Source organism: Lagopus leucura, unplaced genomic scaffold (genome assembly GCF_019238085.1).
Source record: "Lagopus leucura isolate 7727_CA_CO unplaced genomic scaffold, USGS_WTPT01 Super-Scaffold_100012, whole genome shotgun sequence".
Lineage (NCBI taxonomy): Eukaryota > Metazoa > Chordata > Aves > Galliformes > Phasianidae > Lagopus > Lagopus leucura.
In genome coordinates, this window is record NW_024962267.1 from 8,900,294 (window position 1) to 8,919,623 (window position 19,330).

Below are 19,330 nucleotides of genomic sequence, written 5' to 3' on the forward strand. Positions count from 1 at the left end.
GGCCGGCGGGGCATGGCGCGGCGCTGAGATGAAAGTGACCGTGTGCTTCGGGCGGACCGGGATCGTGGTGCCCTGTAAGGACGGGCAGCTCCGCGTGCGGGACCTGACCCAACAGGCCCTGCAGCGCTACCGCAAGGCCCAGGAGAAGGTGAGCACGGGGGGCGGGCCGCTGCCGGGGGCCGGGGCCGGGCAGGCCGCCTGAGGGGTGCGGCCGGGGCCGCGCGGGCGGTGGGGCGCCGCGACCGCGCGGGCCGGTGCCCGAGGGCTCATCGCGTTCTCGCCCTGCGTGTTGACAAACAAACTCGGTACGGACGCGAACGGAACTCGCGCCGCTTCCATCCGACCCGTGCGGTCCCGCACTGGCTGCTCCACGCGTGCCGCCCGCGTCGGGAGGCGACCGCCGGCGTGTGCGAGGAGTTCTCGGGTTGTGCCGAAGAACGGAGAAATACCCTTCCCTTTGTGCCCCCCCCCCCCCCGGGCAGAGGCAGCTGCGGGGTTCCGCACGGCGCTGGTGGGAGGCCTGGCACCGCGCGCGGGACCTGCCGGCCGCGGGCCCTCGTGAGGCCTGGCACAGCTGCACCGGGCGCTGCTGAATGCCCCGGGCTGCTTTCTCCTCTGCCCGTTGCTGTGTGCTGGCCCCAGTATGGAACTGGGAGTAACAGTCTCGTTCTGCTTTGCAGTTTTATTCTGAGGGAAACTTCTACTAATGTGTTAGATCCGTCGCCAGCAGCTGAGTACAGCTGGTAGCAGTCACTGTCTGCAGTGCTTTCCGTGGCCTTAGCGTTTACAGCCTGACACGTTTTGTATAAAGATTTTCCAGTGAATGTTGTGTGTGTGCGCAATACCTGCAAAGCCTTGGTAGTGTTGTCATGCTGTTACGGCCAACTGCTGGTGCGATGTGCGCTGATGTGTGCCTCAAAACTTGGAGATGGGCATCTCACCGCTGCTCAGGAATGGGGTTTATCAGAAACCACCGTTATGGTTGAGGTGAATGTGTAAATTTCAGGTTTGCTCTGAGCCCATGCCTGTGACATGCTTGGAGTTAGTGCCTTGACGACAGCTGAAAGGTGGCCTACAAAGCTTTTGTATAAATACATCACCACCTCTGTCCCCACAGCCTCTTCTTTTCTTCTTGTTGGTGTTCCTTGTTGTTGTTTGTTTTTAAGGGACAGCAGGATCTCTGCTTTTGTAGGCAAGGCCCTGCCTGTTCCAGAAGACTCAGCAGTTAGTGATAGGGGAAAAAGCCGAGCATCTCAGGGGATGTGCAGTGTAATGTATCTGAGGGTTTTGTATCCAGTCTGTTATTCAGGTGGTAGTTGTAGATGATGATTTTCATGCTCAGCAGTCATCTGTTATGTTCAGAGGATGTGAGGTCTGAAGCATACAGTCTCCTGAGTAGGACAGCCAGAAGCTGCAGTTCACACTTCAGACATCATTGGTTCCCTGTTCTGCGTTGTGGATGGGTGCAGTAGGTACGGGCCTGTGTGGTCAGAAATCACTGATCGCATTGAGCAGTGGTCGTCTAGAACTTGCAGGAGGACTTGCAGAGAGGCAGGGAGGGGAGAAGCAGCCTGAGGGCTTAAGAAGTACAGAATGTGTTTTAGTTCAAGTCAATAAAAGTTGGGTGGCTTAATGTGCTCTCTCTCCCCCTTCTTCACTGGAAGCCTAAGCAGGTGTTTTCTGTTGCTTTTTTTTTTTTTTTTTTTTGCAGTGCTTTGATTAATTGCTCTGTATTCTACACAGTTTGCAGTGGAACTAGCCAAGAAGATAAGGAGATTGATTTTTGTCTTATCTCATCAAACATTATCTGGAGTTAGCGCTCTTTGCAGAGCTAAAATTTGGGGTTGGTTTGACGGTTTGTGCTCACTCCACAAACAGTTCATCTCATTGTCTTCTGCAATGTTTCCAGCCGGTGTGACAAGGAGGGGTGGGGTGCTCTGCTATTTTCTTTTTTTTCCCTACTTGTTCTATGTTTAAATTTTCAAAACTTAACATTTTTTTGTTACTACAACATAAACTCTCAAAGAATGGGAGACCCAGAGAATTTAAGGATAATCAGCTGAGATCTGTTCAGTGGTGTGGGTGCATGAACAGGTTTGTGTGAAAGATAACTGAAGATTTGTTTTCCTTTTCAAAATATTTAGAGTGTTTGGAATGCTTCCTGTGGCAGAATACTGCTGTTGCTGTTGGCACTTGGTGTGCTTTATGTAATTTTTGAGCGTTAACAACTTTTAAAAAACAAAGTGGAAAATGTTATTGTTACAGTGCCTGAAGAATTTGGAGAAGGCAGGAAAATGGGAATAAGGAACATTGGAACATCCCTCATAGCTGCAGAGTGAAAAATGAAGAAGGTAGCTAGGATACAAGCGTTGGGAATTTTGTCTTTGTTTTGGTACTGTCAAATGCCCCAGAAATGGTGTGAGAGGCTTTGTGTTTCAAGGGTTCTTCTGGAAGCAGAATTTTGCTATTACACTGCAGTCATGCAGTGGATTTCTCATGTCTAGTAGAGGGGAAGATGTGAGATTAGAATATTAATTCCCTTATATTGTAAGGTATTTGCATTTCTGTTTGTGATAGACTTTCAGTACTCGGCACCTCTTTACACTTGCATTGTTGAGACAACAAATAGCCAAGTCTTGCATTTCCATGAGACTTTTGGTAAATAGCTGAGTACTCAGCAACCAATGGCTTGTTGCAGCCTGCTGGGTTTTCTCAGCAAATTCCATTTGATTTCGTGGTGAAATTATATTGTGAGAGCTCAATTGCTGCCATTAACCAAAAAAAAAAAAAAAAAAAAAAAAAAAAGCGGGATCTTTGTTGCAGCTGAAGAACCCAACTGATTATTTTTTGCTGTTTTGGATCTTAGTGTGATTTTTAAGGTAGTGCTGTAGTTCTGAATGGGCACATCTCTGATTCTGGAGAATATAACTCTCTGCTGGGACAGCATCAACTAAGAGGATGTTTGCTCTGGGGCTGCGTGTTGTGAATTGGCTTGGATTTAAGAAAATATTTTGTTAATCATCTGCTTGTAGATAAGTTTTCAGTGAAGTGTCTCATCTCAGGAGGTAACTGTGTTTCAGTGCAGTAATGTTTGATGGGATCTGCAAGTTGGAATCTACTTCTGCTGTTGGGAAGTGTGTGTGCTCAGGCTTCCTGCTGGTAGGTGGATCCAGCAGCATTAATGATCCCTTGTCAGCCCAGTTCTCTGCTGTTTCTGATAGCTTGGTATTCTGTGGTGCCTTGGGGGAGCACTTGCTAGTTACTCATATTTAGTGTTCTTTGCTCAAGTGTTTCCATGTCTGTGGGCTTCCTGTTGGGAGGCTGATGTGGTCAAATATTAGTTGGACTGTCTTGAATGGGCTTGATGAACAGTTATGTTGGGCATTAGAGTGTGTGTTTCCACTCAAGAGGCTGTGCAAAAGCCAGCAGTTGATTCTGTGATGGTGGTGGTAGCTTCAGTTGGCAGTCAGACTGAATGGGAAGCAGTAATAACAGTGTCTGAGTTGATTTGAGAATGATGTGTTTGTGAGTGGAGGAAAAAATGGTGAGTTGCTTAGATGGTATTGGCTGTCTTCCCAAGTTAGATGGATTGGAAGAGCTGCAGGTTGACTGTCTAGATCACATTCTCGTTCTTGCTAAAAAAGAAAAATTAAAAATAGATCTTTTGCTTTCTCCTTATTCTTGTCTGCCCCACAACGTGATGGTTTTCTACAATGATGTACTGCTGCTGTAAATCAGCTAGCAGGCAGACGGAGCTGTAGTTTTCTTCCTGCAGTTTCTCTGAAAATGCTGAGTGGGGGGAGAGGGAAATGGCAATTTGCTTTTACTCAGAACTCTATGCTTACAAAAATGTTGGCAGAAACAGAATGTATTTCTTCAGAAGGTATCAGGTGTATGTGAGAACCTTCAGGTTTGTCTGCTGTGATAGCAGGCTAAAAAAGAACTCAACACGCTGCTTTTGCATTACAGTTGTGTGAGTTGATGGCAACTGACTCATGTCCAGGAAAGGAGTGCGTGTGAGCGGGAGGGGTAAAGAAGAGGAAGGAGGCGATTACTTCAAAATATTTTATATAACACTGCTACTGACTTAACCATGCTAGTGATACTTCATTTATACCGGAAATAACTTCGGAGTGATGGAAGAATGAGGGTTTGTTTGTTTGTTTGTTTTGGTAGGAGTTGTGTCCTTAACTTGTAACTGTCATTGATTGTGCAGGAGATACTTTTGGCAAATATTTTTGTCCTCAGCTGTTCCTGGATTCATTGTTGCAGTGTGGCTGTGTGGTGTGTTTCCGTCCCTAGGCTGGTTTGCCGCTCGGGTTCGGTGGAGCTGCTGAAGTCTTGGAAGTGGATCAGGTGAAAGCAAGGGTAGGAGTTTCTCAGAGTTGGTGTGTGTCTTTGTTTGTGGCCACGGCAGTCAAAATGGCGTTTTCACAGAGCCTGCTTTTAAAGTAGAACAGGCTGCCCAGGGGGGTTGTGGAGTCTCCTTCTCTGGAGATATTTGAGTCTCGCCTGGTTGCCTACCTGTGTGACCTGCTGTAGGGAACCTGCTTTGGCAGGGGGGTTGGTCTCGATGATCTCTAGAGGTCCTTCCAACCCCGACAATTCTGTGATTCTGTGAAAGTAGGCTCTTTTCCTGGCTTAAATAATAGCAAAACAAAACCATTTCATAGTTCAAGTAAGTTTCACAGTGTGTTTTTTATGAGTATTTCTTAAGCGATGACTTCACAGGAAACCAGATGCACTTGAGCTGGAACTTTATAAGTTATTTGTCCTAGACTGCTAATTTCACTTGCCCTCCAGATTTACAGGTTAAGAACTCATGAGTTTAAGCATGGAAGAATAGGATTGCTATAGCTGTGATCAGTTGGCAAAGACGTAGGAGCTCTGTCCTTTGAGCTGTATAAATACTTAATGCTCTGAGCACTGTGCTGTGGGTTTATTGCTGCTGATGGTGGCTTTCTATTTAATTAAATTATAAGGTGATTCTGAACCACTGAGAGTTAAAAGTGGCAGTGTTTTTTTTTTATCAATTCTGCACAAAATGTTGTAGTCTGCTTCTGTACTGCTTTATAGCCACTAGTGTTGATGTAATGATTTTTTGGTAGATTTCCAATCTCCTTTTCTCTTTTGAACAGGTGTTTATAATCCAAACAAAAACTGCTGTTGGACTGAAAGCCAGACTTGTCATACAAAACATCTTATAAGACTTTGTGTACTTACGTAACTTGAAAAATAAATTGTTGGATGCCTTTGGGTTTTTTTTTTTTGTTTGTTTGTTTTTTAAGAAGCAGACTGCTTCCAGTAACTTGTGCTTTTGGCTGAGCATGAAGTTAGCTGATGTTAATTTGTTTGAGGGCAGAAGCTTTGCTAACAAATAGAGCTGGGTAAAACTAGTGAAAATTCAGTAGGCGAAATGAGAGTAACTCCTCCTGGAAATAGTGCAGGTCAGGTGTCAGTCTGTGTGATAACACAGCTTTCGTTTTTGTCTCCCAGATGGGATTTATCAAGTTCTGAGTACTATCAGTTGTTATCGCTTGAGAGACAGCAAAGATTTTGTACTAAGTGGGCGTTAAAGCAGCTGTGGATGGAAGCCATTGAAGTCCTCAGTACTGCCTGATTCCCGGTGCTCCTTGCCCATATGTGCACAAGCTCTAAGTAGTCTTCTAGGGAAGTGAAGAAGAAATTCAACCCCCAAACACTGTTTTTCATATCTTTATTTCCAGCTGGGGAAGTACTGTGCAGTGTGACAGTTCTGATGTTACAAAAAATCCCTTCTGGCATGGGATGGCACTGAGAAATGCTTTTGCTTGCTGCATAAAATCCCATTTTAGTGTCTTTCTAAGTATTGGGAAATGGCAGATTGTTGGTATTTTCTTAATTGGTATATTCTTAAATGGAGGATTCTGTTGGTATTTTCTTAAAAACCCAAAGTTTTTGTTTTTTAATGGATGCAGTTCTTATCTTTGGGTTAATGCTGTGTGACTGCTTTCCTCCTTAGCTGCTCCGTATGGTAAGTCAGTTGGATTGTGCCACACCGCGCCATCGCGCATCCTGCTACTGAAGCAAGCAGATTTCCTCCCCCAGTGAGCATGACATTCTTTAGGCTTTCCTAATAATGCTAATGTCATAACTGCAGCATTCCTAGGCATGAAGACCTATTGCTTCATTACTGAAAACTCCCTCCAGCTCCGTATTAAGATGCCTGCGTTCCATCCTTTGTGGCTGTGCTGATGCTTGAAGGGCTTGAGCAGTTTGTATTGTTGAGAACAGATTCTGCTTTGTGATTTTTGTATTTCGCTCTTGAATTTTGCTTAAGCATAAGGATATACCTACTGAATGTTGGGCACTGGCTGACCAGATGAGACAGGCTCCTGGGAATCATTTATTGACAGAAACAAGCTTCAAATACCACTGACCAGGCGGTGCCCTAAATACACTGTTAAACTGAAGATGCTCCTTCTCATGCAAATCTTAGTGAACTGACACATTACAAGACCTTTGGGGAAGGACTGTGCAGTATGATATGTAGTGTATCCCTTAATTAAAGTGTTCTCCTCATATGTTGTTGTAGTAATTCTCTAATACTTACCAGTAATTTATTCCTTGTGCAGTTTTACTTCAGAATCTTTCACGTGCAGCAAACTTTCTTTTGTACAAAATTACTGAATGCACTGGATAGGACTTTGGATCATTAGCCTTACTTTAAAGAAGAAATATGTAAGACTTGTTTCTGTAAGTGGTTATTTCTTATGCGTAGTGATTTTGCTATAGATACCTCCATTAAGTGAACCATTGCGATGTTTCGATCTGTCATCAAAGTCTGCCTTAATATCTAGTGCAACGTGTAATTTCTGTGCTGCCAGTATCTCCGTGCAGAGCTCACATCTTCGCTTTGTTGTGGCAGGTGCTGTGACCCTGCTCCAGTGCTCAGGTTTGCTCCTGGTGATACTCCTGCACTGGGTGGTTCAGGCACATCATCCTCTGGGTTTGTGGATGTGTGCTGGCAGCAGCTACTGCCACAGTGAGGCCTCTTTGCTGCTCTTCTTCATTGATTAGCCTGCTATGAAAAAGAACACCGCAGAGCTCTTGAATGAAGCCCCTTCCTTCAGGCTGCAATAAGGATGATCCTTTTGGTATGAATGGCAGATAGGCAGGAAGATGAATGACTGCAGTCCAGCAGAGGCTGGTACATGGGATCTCAAGGTTCGTGTGATGGGTGGAGGTGAGCAGCTGGATAGCTGGACTTCATTTTTTTTCTGGCTTAGGATTCTCCTTTAAAGATGGGATTCTGTGGTCCAAATGGTTTTGCAGTACAGCACAAGCGATCGTGCTGAATGTCACCTGTACATTTCTTTGAACCTTCTGATGTTAATTTTCATGTCTTGTGTTCAGTGCTTTAATTACTTCTTTAAAGAAGTTTATTTATCAACTATTTTCCTTTGTCTTGAACTGTGAATTAGTCCAGATTAAAGCCTGTACAGAAACCAAAGCGATACAGCAGGCTTTTGTTTTGTTTTTTGGCTCCCTGAAGCCTCCAAAGGGCTTGCATTGGAAACAAATTTAAAAAAATAAAAAATCAGTGACTGTTTAAGCCCAAAGGAAAGAGATGAAGACATTATTCCATCAGTCAGATGTGAACTCTTCTTGAAAATGCAGTTTAACTCCAAACTGCTCATCTTGAGCTAAAAAGTTGTTAACTCTAATAATGATTTTTGCTAACATATAATTTTTTTCTAATAAAATAAATGCCAGTTGGTTGTCAACAGTCTATTGGATCGTTTTTACAAGCTTTTTAAAATTTTTCTGACTTTAGGAAATATCTGGTCTATTTTAGCTTGCCAAAAATATGGCCTACTTTGCTTTGACTGATTAACTTCAGCTGTTTTTTTCTTTGGGATACTCACTGTGCTGAGATTTTCTTTGCAGAAATTGTCTTTATATCCTCTGCTAGGTCCAACCCCTCAGCTTCCAGTTCTGTAGCACAGTATACTGATGTCAGATTCTCTAGCATAGTTCCCAGAAGTTGGGTACTACATTCATTCAGTCAGTTCCTAGTGGTTCCTTTATTAAAGAAATATTACACAGCATTTTTTTAGCTGATATTGGCAACTTGGCTATCTTTGCTTCTGGTACCTCAACCTTTGGCCAAAGAATGGAAGAGTAGAAAAGAACTGAATCTACCCAGGTTTATATGGGAAAGACTTGCTGAGATATTTAGAGACTAAAGGGAGTTAATGTCCTCAGCTCCCCCAGAATGATGCTCATGCAAAAAAAAAAAAAAAAAAGAGCTGCTGCCAATTCACAATTAATTTTCCTCTGCTGCTTGTACCAAATGTGTTCTGAACAACTGTTTGAAGAGTTTCTGGCATTGCAGTGTGCAAAAAGAAAACTCCTTAAAGAGCTGGAAATCTGAAATGGTTACATTGGATGAGAAAAAGAGGAATGTTCATTGATGTGTTGACATTGTGCACAGAGAGCAGCTTGGTGCAGCACAGTTGTGAGGCAAGGTTTGCTTATGTGTCTGTGGAAAAAGCTAGGGGGAAAGGTAGTTGTGAGACTGGAAAAAGTAGCATTATGGATGATCAGTGACAACTCTGTGTTAGGCAAGAAGATTAGCACTTGAAAACCCAATGAAGTGTTCTGTATGAATGTTTTCGGGAGTAATTTTTTGGGTAATTTGACCTGAAAGACTCCAATAGGAACTGCTCCGCTAGCTTTCCAGATAGCAGAAGGAAGAATTAATTTTTGCTCAAAATACCCAGCATAGCTCAGAAATGCTCGAAAGAACACTCACGGCCTGTGCATTTCAAGTACATTGCTTCTGAGGTTTTTTTTTCCCTGTACAATTACTGTTGCATTCAATCCTATTTTTCTTTTTTTTTTCCCCTATATTTGAGCCTGCCAGAAGAGCAAAATCAGTCAGAGCTGTTACTCTTTTTGTTTACTTCCACCTGAAGCAAGGTGGGTGAGATGGGAGTATGCCAGTGTCATCGCTGTAATCTGTGAGGCAGGGAAAGTGGTGGTTCGGAGCATCTTCCATCCAAATAGGATTAGTGTTTTGGGGAAGTAGTTGCAACAAGGCAGAACCTGAAGGGTGTAGGTAATTTGCTTTTGTGTGTATGGTGTACTTTTTTTTCCTTTTTAATTGCATCCTTCGCACAGCATTGAAAAATGTAGCACTGAAGTTGGACTTGTCGTTGTCTGGGGCTCTGCTATCTTGCAAGGTGCTTCTTATTGTTTTCTTCCAGCAACTTTTAACTCTGCTGTTTAACTCGAAGTATAGACTGAATACCTACTTTGGTTATATAGATTTTAATACACATGAATATTATGTATGTTGCCAGTGTATGCTTTCTTGTCTGGAAGAATGCCATATTTTCACACTGTCGTGGTTTTATTAAACACCTGGTATTTAAAGGGATGAGAAAGGCACTAGGTAGGTCTGTTTGGGTAACTTCAGATGTTTCAAATGTGACATACATCTGGCAGTATGCACACATTGTTTATCTTGGTATGACAGAACCATCTTTTGAATTCAGAGGAAGTGGAGAAGCCTGGCTTATTGTTCATATTGCAGTTTATTAATGGCTATAGATATGAAAAGAGCATCTTGCTAAATGGAAGTCTCGGTCAACCTCTGACTCTTGTCTTAAAGGTTTGAGAATAGACAATATGAAAAAATCCCAGCTTCTTTCCAGATGGCTGAATGCTTGATGTGTCTTTATGTTTAGCTGTCATTCAAATGTGAATGCTGTGGTGATTATAAGTGTCTTCCATTTTTCTGGTTTGAAATGAACCCTTTTATGCATTGTGTGCTTAGAGATTAACTGTTTGGCGTATCAGTGGGGATTTCAGAGCAATAAAACCCAACTTGATAGTATAGCAGAATCCAGGATGTAGTGTTGGTAGCTGCAGGTCTCAGCCCCATGTAGCACGTTGCGTACGGTCGCTTTGAAATAGGCTGTAGTGCATTACTGGCATTCTTTAAGTGTTGTTTCAGACCTGAAACTTCTCGTGCACTGTAAGGGGGAAGAATGAGAACAAGGGAAGGAATTTATTTAAACTGGGAAGGAAAATAAAAACTGGATTTTGTTAAGCTGTGAATGTGAAGTACGATTCTTACATAATAGTTTTAGACAAGTGTAATTTAATATTCAAAGATGCAGACTACAATTTGATGATTTAATTGTTAAATACTCTTGTAGTCTTGCTGAAGATGAATGAATTTTCAGGGTTTGTTTTTTTTGTTGTTGTTGTTGTTTTTAATGTTTTGGAGCCTAACTTTGTTAAGGGAATATATAGTGTAAAAGAGACTTTTGATAATGTGGACAGAACTGTTGCAGGTTTTATGGAAGGCCAAGTCACAAACCTTAAGAGACCAATATACCAGCAAATTCTGACGTTATTGGGTTATTTGTTTTTCTTTTCTCTTTAAGCACAAGGACTATTTCCTTACCTGCTAGCCTCTTTTAAATGAGAATTGACTGCTTTGTATGTGTCCTTCCTTTTTTCGAGGCTCTGGTGTATAGTAATAGAATTACCACTTAGTAGAAGTAGGTCCAATTACTTTGCTGTAAAGCCTTCACACCTAACAGTGAGCACAGCGCATTGTGGCTGAACCTGTCGGTTGTGGGCTCTCTACCAATGTCTACGTGTGAGCTGGGAAAATGGGATATAATAGTCTCTGTTAATGAGAAGGTGATGTTACACTGCAAGTACTGCTGTCAGTAGATACTTGTGATAAAGCTTTCCTATCACTTGGTCAGCTTTGAGCATTTTTGTGAAAAAAATGCCTACATTATGCTCTGTTTGCTGTAGACTCTTCAGTATATTTTCATTAATTTCCCACAGAGATATTTCTGCAGATGCTTGAGCATGGTATATGTGGAGTTAGGGCTCCTTAACTGTACTAACATACACTGAAAGAATAAGCAAGTTAGCTGGTGGAAAAGTACATCGGGCTGATCTGTCTGGGTGGTGAATGGCATCAAACTGCATATAAAAGAAGGCTGTGATGGTGTCTTCATACTGTTGTAATGTATATGCAAATAGAGCATTTAGTCAACTTTCATACTGACTGTTGTGTGAAGTTTCTCCTTACAGGGCTGTGCTGGGCTGTAGCTGTGAAAAGAACGCTGCTAGGTGCACATCCCTCTTTCCAGATCTGGAAAGACCACCCTGCTCAGGAGGTTGGAGGAAGCTATCCTCGATCAGTGACTGGGATGTGCGTCATTCTTCGTATTGGAGCGGAAGGTGTTTTTGTTAGTGTGGAAGAGGTCTTCTCTATCCTTGCAAATCTCCAAAACTTTTCCATCCCTAGGCCTTTGTGATTCTGTTTCCCTGAAGGTGTTTGGAGGAGAGGGAGGAAGACGCTTTTTTGCACTTCCTGTTAAGGGAGAGGAAAACACTTTTGCACACCAGTGGTATTGAGTTTCTATGACAGAATGAATAACCTCACTCTCTTCTTTGTTGTCTTTGAACTAGCCAATATCCACTTCATTTTTATGACATAAATTCTTGATGAGGTATTAATTCTGGGATGTTCTGTGTTTCAGTCAAGTGAAGCTGGAAGTTGACATCAAGAAGTAGAGGATTATCTTTGGGTTTTGCCCGACTCCAGTGCTTACTTCTGCCAATGCAGTTAAGAGGTCATTTGGTCTGTTTACAGTGTGCGTGTTCTGCATCCAATTGCCGGAACCAGTACAGCTGACTAATCTTCATAGAATTTGGCAGTGCTTGCTGGCTTTTTGTGCCTTGAGAATGTTCTTAACTCAATATTTTTTGCTGCTGAGGAGTACACCCTGGTTAATTTAGTATTTCACGTGAGAACCAACTGCCATGTATCAGCTTCGTCTGGTCCAGACCTTGCTCCGACACCCGAGTGGCTGAGGATGCTTTATTTTTGTCCCAGCACAACTTGTTCTAAATTCATCTATTTTTCCCATTCCTTTCTTTTTTCTTTGCATGGTAATGCAGCGATGAACTTCTGCCTCAAAGGCACTCAGCTTGCATCTCCAAATACTTACAGTGCTTTTGGTTTTGAAACCTACCCTGTGTGTCTTAACACATTTCCAGCACAGGACCTAAATTTGGCCCTAAAGGTTGTGTTTTTGGGGCATGAAGGTGAGTCAGGCCCTAGATCACGCTCCTCAGTGCCTGTTTTGTGCAGAGGTTAGGGTTGTGGTGCTGCACTGCTGCTTTCTGTGAAATCCTTGCATAAGTTTGGAAGGAAAAAAAATACATATCCTCTCCCTCAAAGAAGAATCTGTTATGGCTCTCCGTGTGGAATTAAGGATACACTTCTGTAATTTACTGCTGGCTTTTTCCCTTACTTGAGCTTTGTCTAAAGCTCAGTGTATATGATACAGTGTTAGAGGATGTAATCATACCTGATCTGTATTGTCTCACTGGCATTTGTATTCTGTGCTGTGGGGATTGGAGTCTGCTGTTGCTCAGTCACACATTTGGAACTCTGAGGGCTCCTGCTAAGCAGTCCTGGGGCAGCTGCGAATGCATTAATCACTTCAACAAAGGAAAGCCAAACAGTTGTAAATAAAATAATCTCAGATAGTATCTAGATGCAGGACTGAAGTGGTGTCTGCTCTCTTTGTAGCTGCTGAGCGCTTCATCACATTTTGTTCAGGATCTGGCATATTTCAGTGTAGAGTTAGCAACAAGCTGAGCTGTATGAATTTACAGCCAGCCCTGAGGTTTTACTGTCTATAGGTGTATTGAATGCTTTGAACTAAAATTCTCAACTAACTTGACATTAGTTTATAAAGAAAAATCTGTTTGCATTTCTTAATCACATTCTCCCAGATTGTCTTTAATTCAAAGTCTGGCATACCAAGCACTTCAGTTTCAGCTGGGGCTATTTTGCCATAGTTCTTACAGCTGCAGCCTTAGTAGACATCTTTTTCTAAACGTATATATCCAGAGGGCTTTGTCTGTTTTTGTTCTGCATGCTTGTTCTCCACTGAAATACACTTCCTAAGTGTTCGATGTTGGAGTGCAGTGGAAGGGTGTGAGTTATGTGACCCCTCAGCCCTGTAACGTTGTCTTTACATTGTATTGTATTCAGAAACGTTTAGGTAGTGGGACGTTCTTAGTGATTAGTTCTTATTCAGATTCAGTATCAAATCAGAATGCTCTTACTGTTGAAGGGTTCTAAATTGGAATTTAACTGATCATCTGTTGGTTTTTGGGAACTCTGTAGTAATGTTCCCATGAAACAGAAACCCCACCTCTGGTATGAGTGGTGAAGGGGCCCCGCTGCTGGTGGTTGGCTGAAATGCTGAGCAGGGGACTCATCAGGCTTGGTTGGGAGTGCTTGTGAGATGCAAACAAGCAACTGCTGGGTTGCTCTAGGTTTGAAGCTGCCACCCTCCTCATCTCGTTTGTAGTCAGCTTTCCTGCTGTGATTTGTGAGTGTTGGGTGCTGCATCACCTAGCCTATTGTGCTCATAGAAATCATCAGCTACTTATGTGCTGGGATGTAATAGATCACATGGCAGTATATGTACAATATAAAATGATGAAATGGTAGAACGTTCTCTCTCTCTCTCTTTCTCATTGGCATTATCTGAAAATTGTCCCCTTCATGAGGAAGTATATTGTGATTGCAAGTTCTTAATCTCTATTTTAAAGCTGTCTCAATGGCAGAAAGCACCATAGCCACACTCCATTGTTTGCCTTCAGACTTTGACCTGGTACTCATTCTATCTCTGTGCTTGTGGAGCAGCTTTAAAGTGACTTTTTTTTTTTTTTTTTTTATACCTCCTTTTTCATGCTGTGTTTCGCTGGAATCAAATTGCCCTAGTGAAACATTAATGTAGAGGTGCTTCTAAAATGCCAGCCTGAGAAATAACCTGAGAAATAATAATGGAGTCTTTCTGACTCTTTCCCTTACTTCTGCATTTTTTCAGTATGTCCTGTCTTTTTCATATTCGAATTAAGAAACTTCAGGTTAGAGATTGTATTCTGCTAAAGACAGGTAACAGCACTGTACAGTGATGAACTGTGAGATCAGTAGGTGGTGGTCTTTTATGATGGACCAGCACAAACGTGCTTAAACTTGTTAGTCTTAATGAGTGAAAGAATACTGAGATATGCTATATAAGCATCAACATCTGTAAAGTACGTTGCTTAGTTCTCAGGAAAGTAGACACTTGATTATCTAAATTCCAGGGTGTGGGAAAGGAATCAAGATGGTCCTCCCGAGTTTTTGATATATTAACTATGTTTTTATCTGTGTATTTCAATAATAAAGCAAATGGGAGTATCTTAGAGCAATTGATCTTTCACTTGAATGTTTACTCTTGACTGAAACAAATGCATAGAAGAATTACTGAATTTATTTTAGATGTAAGCACTGAAGGCACTGTGTATGGTGACAACAGTTCAGATTCTGTGACAACACAAACATTAAGTCCACTTTTTAAATTTGTCACTTCTACCTACATTGTACATGTGCATTCATGTGACCTGGCTTTAATTTATCTTCTGGTAAATATTTGCATAGTAATTTCTAAAGTGTTCTCCCACATATAAAGGAAATGATGATGAACAGCTTTTAAGTGGCTTGATGTTGAACACAGACATGACTTGCAGCCTTAAGGTAAAATGCACATTACTGTAACTGTCTAATATTCATGTAGGAAGTGCTGGTGTGCATTGTACCAAGTGACTCGTTCATGTTTTTCCTTTAAATATTTAGATGATATTTATGTTGTGTACCTTAATTAACATTTTGTATGGAGGTTGCATGCAGCATAGTAACATTCCTTCCCATTCATGTCATGGAGAGTGTGCAGGAGTAGGTATACAGCAGATATGTGGATTTGAAGCCAGGTGCCTTCTTAGTAGCTGGATTCTTTGCTCTCCCTACTTTATGCAGAGCGTACATACACTAAGTACTGCAGTTATGGAAGGCAGTGCAAAGCAGGTATGAGATACGAAAAAACTGCATTTGCAGAAGAAATGTCTGGCAGCGTGTAATAAACTGTGCACGGATTGCCCTTTCCTGTGGAAGAAAGGGCCTCTATGCGTGCAGAACGTTTGTGATCGAAGCTGGTTAATGAGGTGAGCTTAAGGTCTGGTTTTGTTGGCACCGGGAGCTTAAGTCCTCATTTAGATGTATTAATCTGGACAGTGTTCTGGGGGGCTGTGCACTGTCCTCTGGCTTTCAAGTCTCTTTGGACTGGGTGAGGGTTGTGCTGCTCAGAGGAATTCTGTCTGCAACTGCACAGAGGCTGTGTGCTAACTTGCTCCATCGAGCCTATCTACAAGTAGTTACTATTTGCGTCATCAAACTCCATAAGGATAAGCTCTCTCTGCCTGCACTAGTAGCTGTTTTCTCACTTTCAGGGATGAAGTGCTGGCTAAGCTTAAAGAAGTACTGATGTGGAGCGGGGTTGTGAAGGGCGGCTGGGCAGTGCTGCGTTCTGGTGGCTGCTGTCTCTGGCAGACCGTGAGTCCAGAGCTGAGGTGGCTGTGTGTGGTGTCTGGGTCGGAGTGTGGGGGAACAGCACCTAGCTGGGAAGTGCTCTTCTGCTAAAGGAACCGCGTGCATCTTGTTCTGCTTTAGTTCTCGCATTCTAGTGTGATTTGTTGTTCCTTTCCATTAAAGTGGTTCCTGAAGCTGCTAGTTGCTTCAGCATTGGTGAGGAGCGACGTCTCCTCTGTCGCAGACTAATCTAGACTTCACTTTCTCATCACGTGGCCTTTAACAAAAGCACTAAATTGCTGTATTTGTTGTGGCCCACAGTAAAAGGAAGATTGGGATTTCATTAAGCTCGATGGAATTTAGGGTGGCCCTTTGTCTTGAGCTTGTTTCCTGCCAACTTGCTGCATTCTACTAGGACAATGCAGCTTTTACACTTCTCTTTTTTCCTTTGTTTCTCTTTCAAAGACACATCTGGGTTGGTACAGCCACAGAATCCCAAATAGAAGCAAACACTGAAAATGAAACGTTCCAATCAGCTCTTTTTTTTTTTTTTCTTTCACATCAGCTCTATTCTGTGTATGGGACTCTTGAATGGCATAATACTTACAACAGGTTGTAGTGTATTTTTAGGCAAAAATAAAACTCACTCCTCTTAGACAAACTTCTGTGGCTAACAAGTATGCTGGTTCAGTATTAATATCTCTGAACACCTTTTGTGACTGCATTAGTTAAAAGGTTCAGGAGGAATGTCTGCAGCTATTGGTATACATTCTAATTTGAGAGAAACTAGTAGCATAGTGGGTTTATTGGTAGGGTCAAGTGACACTCACAAGGTTTGAGCATGAAGTAAATTGTTGGATTTAAGTTAACATGCATGCTCGTTGCACAGAGATACATTTTCTCTCTACCTTTTGATCTTAGGAATTTAGTGGGTACAGAAAAATAATTAAATCACGAGCTTTAAAGTAGAGTGTTGAGCTGCAATATTTGATTGTGTCATCACTTTGCAGGGATGAGAACGTGCTATTAAAACCTAGAGTTTTGAATGCTTGATACCTAGAATTAAAAAAACAAAACAAAACAAAAAACCAACAAAACAACACCAAAATATCTTGCTGCTTAACAAATGAGTGGTTTCAGTGCAAAATGAAATAACTGCAGTTAAAGGTAAATTTTAGATAAAATAGGGATGTTCTGTGTGTTTTGTCGGGTGGCTGTCATCCAGCCACATAAATACCTAACCCTCCAACTAGCATGGGGGGGTAAAAGGGTTGTGGGTTAGCCCTGGTAGGCAGCTGAGCCTCACAAAGCCACTCTCTCATTCCCCCTGGTGGGATTGCAAAGAGGAGTGGAAAGGTAGAAGTGAGAAAACTGCTTTGAGGTTAGTGGAACAGGCACAGCAACAGCTGTGTGTGTGGCTGAACAGCCCTTCCTTTCTCCTTATTTCTCCCAGCATTATTTTGCTGGGTGCCATGGCTCGTGCCATGGAATATCCCTTCACTCCATTGGGGTCAGCTGTCCTGACCGTCCCCTCTGACCCCTCACTGGCAGGGCAGCATAAGCAGCTGAAAAGATCTTGGTACCATGTAAGCACTGTCCAATAGCTAAGTATTTAATTTAGAAGTCCAAGTGTGTAAGGCAATGTAAATGTACATTCTAAAAGTTTTTTGCATAGTATTTTATGGGTAGTCCTATGTCTGCAGTTTTAATTTCCTCTTTTTTCAGTAATTTTTTATTTTAGGAGAAGCTCCATGCACTTTGGTGGCAAAGAGGTGGGATACAGAGCTGCTTTGTCTGTTGGCAATAAAAACTTGTGAGGTTATGTTGAGAAAACTTGTTCTCTCTTACAGGATCCAACTTACTGGGTGAATATTCACCACCTGGAGTATACAGATGGAGGAATCCTGGACCCTGACGATGTGCTGGCAGATGTTGTGGAAGACAAAGATAAGGTAGAGCTTGAATGAAAACACTACCTTTGCTTTTTTTGCTGTGTCTTTTCAAATAACTAATGCTACATTCTAATTTCTTGGCTCTGTGGCAAATGAGGTGTGTGTTGAATATTCTTAAATGAAACACATCTGCCTGTAGGTGTTGTAGCTCTCCAATCTGGGGACCAGAGGTGGAAAGCATGACCGTAGCCATGAAGATAATCAGAGAAGCCTGGCAGCTGATGTAGAACTTAAAAACTTTTTCAAGCAGTTTTGTTTTTCCTCTTATTATATGAAAATATTGGTGAAGGAATGAGAATGACATCTTTTTTTTAATGCCACTTAAAATGTCTGATCTTCTTCTCTGCTTAGAATTGAGTCTTTTAAAGAGTCATTCGAATGTTGTGGTTGAATGTGTGATAAAATAAACGGACAAACCCTATGATGACTATAACAGCTGTCCCAAATGTGTTGCATTTCAGGAGGAGTTTCTGTGATTTGTTAATGAAAATTTAAGTAGACTAGTTATTAGTCTCACAAGCTATAACATCTGTAACATTAGATTCAAATGAGACAGGTGTCCTTTCTAGGTAAAGGAATAGATGCAAACAAGTCCCTTTTAATGTTATTATAATTATCAGAAAAAATTAGCTTGAGAAACTGGTGACTTATATTCATCCCCCTCTCTGCTGTAATAATTTATAACACTTAGCTGTTTTATTGTTGTAAAAAAAAATAAAAAAAAAAAATCAGAGGGAACAAATGTCTAGTGACTTGAAACTGAAGATCTAAATGTAGTATATGTTTATAGCTTCAAACAACTAGCTTTGTCTACATAAGTTGCCATATGCTTGGTGAGCTCAAAAATAATTCTGCAGACAAATGCTTGTTCTGCCTGCTGTTGGTTGTTCAGTGATTTAATAAAAGTTGCATCATTTTGCTTACAGTTAATGGGAGACAGTTTCTCAGTACCTTGGACTGTCTAAGAGGTACTTAGTGACATTTAATGAGCATTTCTTAGAAGCAGTGAAGCTGTGGTGATGGTGTTTTTTTTCATGTCCAATTAGTATTTCTTGTTTGACCATATTTATTGAAAGCATGCTTAAAACATCATACAGCCTTCTTTCTGGTGGTGTTTGGAGGCTAATGACTGCTCTCTGAGGATTAACACTGCTATATAAGGTATAAGATGTCATAAAATCAAGTAATCGCAGTTAAGGGAAATGGCTTACTGATGTCATCAGTCAATAAAAAAAATAATACATCTACCCAGGATTTCCTCTGTTTGAAATACAGACACACGTTCATGCAAATGTGAGCAGTAGTTTGCAGGATATTTGATCCATCATCCAATTTTCTACTTGTTCCCAAAGCTGTACTGTTCTTTATCAGTGGGAATCGCTGTGGCTGAGAATACGTTGCTGATGAAATTTCTGGTTCACATTACAGGTTCTTGCATGTTCTGTTATAAAAGTGCCAGGTGGGATTCTATGGTTTTGAGGCTGCATTTTGAAAGGAGCCCAGGAAAGCAGGATGTTATTCAGTGGGGCACTCTGAGGTGCTTTAGGAATGCGGCAAACGTCTCGATTTCCCTTCCAGTGGTGCCTCGATTACACGAGGTGCACAAAAGGAAGATACATGCAGCTGTGGCTCGAGGTGATGCTTTTTGTGGCTGTTGTCTTTTCTTCAGGAGGTCTTGGTGAACTGGTGATATGTAAGACTTGTTGAACAGCAGCAGCTGCAGTGACATATATGTGTTTTTAAACTAGAGAAGAAGCATGTAATCACATAACTAGACTGCTGGTTGAGGGGTCAAAATATTATTTTGAGTGGAATTGGGCCATGGCATCTCCAGAGTATTGGAGCTGTTGGCATACAGAAACCTGTAGGCTTGTAGTATGATCTCATAAAGAAGAATGAGCCCTATAAAAAGGGCTACAAATATACTTTT

The 19,330-nt window shown here is 41.8% G+C and overlaps 1 protein-coding gene across 1 annotated transcript in view; it reads left to right on the forward strand.

Moving 5' to 3' along the window:
- Positions 1–6: 6 nt before the first annotated feature.
- The window catches only part of PARD3B (par-3 family cell polarity regulator beta), a 371,446-nt gene continuing 352,122 nt past the window's right edge, over positions 7–19,330 (forward strand). Inside the window, exons 1-2 of the mRNA XM_042874585.1 lie at positions 7–148; positions 17,299–17,400. Of these exons, the coding sequence (XP_042730519.1) occupies positions 29–148; positions 17,299–17,400 (222 nt within the window). The 5' untranslated portion in view covers positions 7–28. The remainder of the gene's footprint in view (positions 149–17,298; positions 17,401–19,330) is intronic.